Here is a 7,560-nt window from a genome sequence, read left to right on the forward strand (position 1 = left end):
AGAGAGAGACAGACAGAGAGAGACAGACAGAGAGGGAGAGAGACAGATTATGCTATGTTTAGTCTGGCTACAGTTCTTAAACATCCATTGTGAAGTAAGATCAATTCCTATGAGGTATTTTTTATACAATCCAGAGGAAACKTGAGAAGGGGGTTTTCCACATTTTGCTCTGAGCCTGTCTGTTAAACATGATTGCATTAAAAGAGGCACTGGAGGATTAGATGTATCTACAGCCCAATTTCCACATTATCACACTTTCTGCAAAGCTTGTTAAAGAAACAAAAGTGATTTTGATTGACTAGTTATGATAGTTATGATTGACTAGTTTAAATAGATCATTCTAATTTGTGGGTTTAAATTGATTGTTGCTGCTTTCAGATTGACCTCCAGACATTCCTGACTCTAACAGACCAGGACCTGAAGGAACTAGGAATCACCACTTTTGGTGCCCGCAGGAAAATGCTGCTTGCCATTTCAGGTATGATTGTTGTTGTTGTTTTTATGAGCAAAGCTTTTCTGTGCCGTTAGCTGTAAGGCTAAAACTAAAATTACTACATATGAGCAACTGAGCCTCAAGGTGTTCCTTTTTATGAGCCAGTAGCAGCTGGAGTTGGATGGTCCTGCTCAGCCCGATGAATGTTGCGCACACAGTTTTTTATTTTATTTTGTTTGCCAACACAACAAGCCCGAGTGAAGTCCAGCTAGGCAGAAGATATAATCCAGGTGACAGAAGTCACCACAGAATTTTATAGATAGTTTGGAATGAGACGGTTCGGAAATAATTAAATGCCTATCAGATGAAAAGCATGTTGCCCACCACCTTTTGAGCACAWATTTTAAACAAAAATGTAATTTTAACTCAGTTCAGCAGCTTTTTCCTGATTAACTGTTTTTTAAACTCAGTATCGATTTGCTGTGCGTCATCATCAATGTTACCTTGTTAATACATTAAATCTGTTGTTTAAACCCGTGACCAGAGTGTTGTACAGACCATATGTCTTCCTTTCACTACATTATTGAGAACTCGCTTATATTTTTATGTAGACCAGAGCTGCCCAAAGTTGGCGCGCCCAGCCATTTGACTTGAGCCACCAGCGGTTGGCCCTATGACTGTATAGTTTTCTCTCATGGTGCTTACTTTGTCTTTGAATTATATTAAGATTAAACACACAATACAAGTAACTACAAAATACATTTAGTCTAGATTTGCACAYTTTATAAGACCACATGTTTTGTCAATTTATGAAATGTCCCATGAGCCTTTGTTACCCGAGCGTATGTCAAACTTTCTCCAAGTGCACGGACTAAAAAATACAAACACCACACTGGCTGCTWGCGTAATCGTAAAAAAARAAGAGGATTTTTCTTGTGAAGGAGCCTTTAAGTGTCTGTGACATGCACATGCTTCAAATTCAAAAAGTCAAAGAAAACATCTTTGAGTTTACGAAACGGCATAATACACAGGATTTTATCCATTTTGTTGCATAACTGGTGTTTTTTTCTTTTGAACTTGGCTCAGCCAAAGTGAAACAGGAAGTGACATCAAAGGGGAACTCGTCAAGAAAAGGAACTCTCTGCTCTTTGTTTATTGAAACAATATCATTTGAACTCTGACTCTTCATCTCTCTCTGGTAGTGACTAAAAAGAATCTAAACAAAAGAAAAACAACATCAAGAGCTTGTTCTCTACAGTCTGTGATGTCGACCATTGTAGCAATGCTGTGTTCGCATGCAGACACTCCTCTGTCATCATTTCCTGTTAAAACACGTGAATATCTCAACAACTGTTCATCTCAAACGTGTGATTTTTTATTTTTTATTTTTTTTTTTTTTTTTTTTTTTGCAATACGTTAAATGCGTTCCTATTTATAACAAAAATTTTATGTGACAAGAACTTTAAAATTCTCTTATTGAGTTATAACTATGTCAAACCTTGTAAATGATGTTATGCACCAACACATCACACAATATAGCATGAGATTGCATGCTATATGATGTGTTGGTGCTGTTGTGAATGACTCTCTGCTACAACCACATCAAATTTCCTCTAAGTCTTGTTTATATTGAGTTTTACCCATTTTTATTTTGCAAAGGTGATTTGTTTTGGTGACCATCCTGGCTGGGTTGACTTCAAAATTTGTGTTGCTTAATACTACAGATGAGGGCAAAAACATAATTACTTTCACTGGCCGCCAATAATATTAATTTAAAAAAATTGGCAGTAGTGTAACCAACTTTTTAAAAAAGAAAACAAGTTRCAGTTATTTGCACAAATGGATTTGGGCAAATTCTTCTCAGATGACTCTTGGTGCTTCAGCTGCTGCAGCTGCCTCCCTGATGCTGATTTGAACTCCTCCGATCTGATGTGAATGTGGTGGGTGTCACACTTCATTACTGACATCATATTTTGGATATTATAAAAGCTGGAGCCGTTTGGCTGCGCTGGGAGCGGGAGCTTCCTGTCGTGAGTTTTCCTTTAAAAAGGTTCAGTGCCGAAACCTCTTGATTTGAGCCAACAAGGGAAAATATCAAGGCCAGSGCTCTGATTATTAAGGATGTAGTTTCCAAAGGCCAGAATTGGTTKTGTTGCCTGTCGCCAAGCACGGGTCAACTTTCATCTCCGCTGACCGGGTCTCAGCCCTCACAACAGAAATATGCTCGTTTCTGCCTGTCTTATCCTTTTTTCTGGGTGTTTTTGTTTCTTATTAAGAGAGTTTAAACTTCCTGTCTGGTTGCCAGTAAAAAGAGCTGCTGCAGCAAGTTGCCTGTCTCCAGGATTTAAAGTGAAGGTTTATACTGGCAGCAGCAGACAGACTTCTGTCACATGAATATGTTTGAAATGCCAGGCTGCCCTTTTGACATTCTTATGAAAGTATTTGAGCAAACTGCTAGATGGCCACAAAGAGGGGCTTTTGTTGATCGGAGCAATTTTGCAGCGATTTGAACCTAATTTTCTTGTCATTGTTGATCACTTTGAGGCTGGAGAAAAATGTCAACAAACTTCTTGGGTTGTGTTTATTTGTTCACTGTGATTTKCTGCAATTCCTTACAGCAACACAAAACGGGGTTGCCCACTTAAAAAAYGTCTTTATTGTGTGAATGCTATTCTCACAGTTCAGATGATCCATTTTTCCTCTGTAGGTTTATCGGCACGTRACCTGTTCTGCAATTTATATCTTATTTCAACAATTTATATTTCAAATTAGTCAGCTCCTTCAGGACATTTCGGCTATGACTATTAGTATTTCAGCAGTTTATGCTTTTTGAGATATTTAGCTTTATTGGCCATTTTTGTTCTATTTTAGAAATTTAATGAAGCTGTTTTCAGCATCCTTAAAATCTTTCACAATAGTTAAATCTTCCCTGCACTTTTCCAGTTCCAGCAAATTTTAGCTATTTTTTAAACATTTTTTTTTTGTTGTCAGGTTTACCTTTTTCAGCTATCTTTGTTTTTTTGTTTTTTGTTTTGTTTCAGCTATTCAGCTAACTTTTTTGTGCTTTTATCAGCTTCTTTCTACTAATTTAGGCTTTTTATGCTTCTTTCAGTTTTATGCAATGGAAGCTACTTTTTAGCCATTTTAAGCGWAGTTTAGCCTTTTTCAGCTTAATTTACCTTTTTTGTAAAAACACTTCAGCTACTTCTTTTGGCTGTTTAATGCTCTTTTTGCTTTTATGTGCTAGATTCAGCTTTTTCAGCTATGTTTTAGCTACTTTCTTCTATATTCAGCTTTTTGTCTGTTTTACAACAAATTGCAAAAATTTTGTACATCCTGTTTTTTTCTGCAAAAGCCTTTCAGCATAAAGCATTCTTTATTGTTTTTGCTGACATGTTGTTTTTATTTTAAATCTTTTTACAGAACTAAACAAGAACCGCAGGAAGCTATTTGAGCCACCCATCAGGTCCTCCTTCCTGGAGGGGGGAGCGAGTGGACGGCTCTCCCGRCAGTTTCACGCCGACGTGGCCAGCATCAGCGGGCGTTGGTAGGCCTTAAACCCGTCCAAGAAGACCGGCCTCCTTTGCCTTGGTGCCCAAGTTTCAGCAGTCATTTATTGTTTTTTCTTSTTGTTGTTGTTGTTGTTTTAGCTTTAGCTGAATCAAGACTGTTCAGTGTTGCATTTTTTTATGTTTTTATGTAAAGCCATAGTTTTACCTGAAGTGCCAACTCAAAAAAAGGGATTTCTCAGAGATGCAAAGTTCAGTGTTCACTCCTTATATATGGATAGTGTTACGCCTCTGAAGAAGGATACTGTCCAGTATTTCTCTCCACTTTTTGTTTAAGGGAACAGGCAGAATGATTAGTACAATCATTTTTACAGATTGATACTACCTGCATTGAATTATGCTTTTGTATCAGTGACATGCACTTTATTACTAGATTTATGCCTGTGAGAAGTCTACTCCGAAGACTGAAGTAATAATATCTCTACCTTTTTTTTTATTAATATTATTAAGAAAAAGCACAGATGCATTTTGTACCAAACTTAAAACGAGCACTTAGCCGTTGAGATTAGGACGCCACATAAATGGAGTGCCAAACAAAAATTAAATTAAATAGGCCAGCACACCAAAAGTGGTGACTTGATCAAATTTAATAATGATAAAAAACCAAAGGAAAGTATTGTGGCCTTTGACCTTTGGCTGCCTTCAGTGTATCGATTGGTTGACATTCCTTCGAGGTCATAGTCTAAGAGCAGTTTGTCTGTGTATATGGAGAAAAACAACCAAAAAAATAATAATTAAATATATTGTACTCCTTATGATTTTATGTTTAGTTTTTATTACCATTTTAGGTGAATGAGTGGAATGTTTATTGGTAATCAGTTTACATGTGTATTTTTATATGTTCATTACATTTTGGTTCTTTTTTTTGTAATTGTTTTGTTAGCATCTTTATTTTTTTTGTCGTCCTGTGTGTGGAGTTATGATGTGGCTGTGCCATAGCAGCAGCAGTCAAACTGTGAGGCAGTTTAGCCTTACAGGCCTCTCTCTTGATTGTATCATCAACTTTCTGTATTTTACTTTCTGTACATAGTGTATTGGGTTTTTGTCTTATCAGTGTTTGTCAGTAATGTGCCTTAAATCTCCCAACTTGCTCTTGCCTGTGTCTGGAATGTGAGATGGCACGCCAAGAATTAAGCGCCATTTTTTTTTCTTTCCTTCCCTCCATTAACTTGTTTTATTTCAAGAAAGGAAAGACCTTTTGTAGCATCAAGTGCCAATATACATAACTCGTTTTTCAGCAGCAAGGGATTTTGCTAAGTAAGGACGCAAATGTTTTTGTCTGACCTTTCTCTCGTGTGCCACACAAAGAACTAATATGTTCGCAGATAATATGACCTTATTTGAGAATTTCTGAAATGCAGAATAAGTTTCCAAAAAAATGACTAGAAGATTTTGGGGGGAAAAAAACGAACAGAAATCTTGAGTTTCTGATTATCAGCCTCACAATCKAATATGTCAAAAAATCCTAGTTAAGCTGTGTTTGATGAAGTTAAAGATAAAACATGCGACAGTGTTGATCACAAGAGCTGTTCTTCTGTATCGTTCTGTAAAACGTTCAGTCTCGTGCTTTAAGCATCCTTTCCCAGCATTTCAGTAACTGAGAACCTTTTTTCTTTGAAAATGTTTGTGATTTAGTCTACAAGCTAAAACAATCATTTTGAGTACTTCCAAGTGCAATKAAGTCTTTGTCGAATTAATTTTGTTTATATTTGCCGTACAATAAGTGTAAAAAGCAAAGACGAAGGAATTTATTTGTTTAAAGGAAGAACAGTTTTATAAAGTTGTTTTGAGTGAGTAAAGGCCAATTTATTGCTGCAAATTTAATTTTAAACAGAATAAGATCTGTTCTTGCATCAGCTCAAACAGAAGGGAATTGTTGGTCTATATGCTCCGATTTACAATTAGTTTTTTCTTCTTTTTTTTTTTACAGTTCTTTGCATCTTGACTTCAACCATACTTAATGTGGTTGTCGGGTTAGTAACTGCTAAAAACGTTCTGATGCAGATGGGGTTTTTTTTTTTCTTTTTTTTTTTGGTTTTGGTTTTACGTTGAAGTCTTCAAGGCATGATGATGAGGCTTAGAGCACATTTGAAGTGGGCATCTTTATTGTAAAAGAAAACCTGGGGCCTATTGGCCCATACTCCATCATGGTACTATTCAAACTCCTGAGCACTGCTCTCTCCTCAGTGCTGTGACTTGTGCTGCTGCCTAGCAGACATTTGTTTTTCTTCCTCCACGTTGTTCGGATGTGCTTGCTCGCAGGGCGGCTGAGGTTATTGACTTATCAGGTGAATGTTCAGAAAATTATGAATATGCTTTATTGTGGCTTGAACTCGGATTAATGAAGGGATTCAACAAGTCAGCCTGTCACATCTTTGCCCAGATGTTTCTCAATTATGTCTTTGTTGTGTTGTATTAGATGTTCATAAATGGAAGATTTTGAGGAATTTTGTACTGCAGTCAAATGGTACATTTACAGTAAATGTAAACCACTACAAAACTGTGTATTGTGTATTGCTTTTTCTTCTTATACAATCCTTATGTTTTAAAAAAAGATACAAATCTGTGCAATGTTCCAGATAAGAATTTGTATAAAATATTGCCATGTGGCCAAAGTTCAGTTCACTGTGTTAACTGGTGATAATATTCTTATTCAGACCATAGAGTTAAATATCCCAAGAGTGATTCCTGCCTATCCTGTTAACATGGAGGAACAAAAATGGTGCCCATACAGGGCGTCGGCTCACAGCTGACATAGCAACTATTAAATTAACAGCAGCCCAACTGGATCTGTAATAGATTATCTGTAGTTTATTTTACAAATAAACAATATATTTTCTAATTATGTAAATTCCATTCAACAATGATGTAAATCAGCTAAATATAAACAAGAAAAAAATAGTTTATAAGTATCAATGATCTAAACCAGTCCTGATGTCGGTCAATAACTTAGACGTTTTTAAAAATAATGACTTCAACTCCTAATAAATAGTCATCATTTTAAACAGGTTACTCTTTGGAGATTAAAAACAATGTCCAGCAGGAAAATAAAATGTTTCTTCGAGCATTGAAATATTAGGATGAAAATAAATAAATGAAAAATTATGAGGGGCTTTTGTATTTTGTACAAAGATGAATACCAGAACATCATCATCATCAGCAATCAAAATGAATGTTTGGGAAGACTGTAAGAATCCAGGACACTTCACATGAGCACCAAAGCAAACAATACCTGAAAGGCTACATCATACATGTAAATAAGAGCTGACTGGTCAACACACTCTGTTGTCACTCCCTCTTTTTTAAATAAATGTRGCTGTCTGCAAGCAAAATCTAATTTGACTGTAGATTGAAAGCGTCTGCCTAATTAAATAAAAAAAAATGCTCCTGCAAAAATAAAGCATAATTCGTTCATTTTCAGTTTTTATTTAAACTTTCAGGCAATTTTCTTTTCCTTTAGTAAAATATAATATTCCAAAAGCTGAGCAGTTAATCTTATTTTAGAGTGAGACGACATAAAGTCAGTACTGTCTTTTCTGCACATTTTTTCATCATTAA

At 36.0% G+C, this 7,560-nt stretch overlaps 1 protein-coding gene and 1 long non-coding RNA gene across 3 annotated transcripts in view; one reads left to right on the top strand and one right to left on the bottom strand.

Annotated features, from left to right (window-relative positions):
* Positions 1–6,622, top strand: part of bicc1a (BicC family RNA binding protein 1a) — a 65,473-nt gene extending 58,851 nt beyond the window's left edge. For both annotated transcript variants that reach the window (XM_014001434.1, XM_014001443.1), the window contains exons 20-21: positions 379–478; positions 3,857–6,622. In XM_014001434.1, coding sequence (XP_013856888.1) covers positions 379–478; positions 3,857–3,984 — 228 coding nt within the window. In that variant the 3' untranslated portion in view covers positions 3,985–6,622. The remainder of the gene's footprint in view (positions 1–378; positions 479–3,856) is intronic.
* Positions 1–7,560, bottom strand: part of LOC106512925 (uncharacterized) — an 11,931-nt gene that overhangs the window by 3,631 nt on the left and 740 nt on the right. The gene's annotated exons all lie outside the window — the stretch shown is intronic.

Source organism: Austrofundulus limnaeus, unplaced genomic scaffold (genome assembly GCF_001266775.1).
Source record: "Austrofundulus limnaeus strain Quisiro unplaced genomic scaffold, Austrofundulus_limnaeus-1.0 Scaffold0, whole genome shotgun sequence".
NCBI classification, from domain to species: domain Eukaryota; kingdom Metazoa; phylum Chordata; class Actinopteri; order Cyprinodontiformes; family Rivulidae; genus Austrofundulus; species Austrofundulus limnaeus.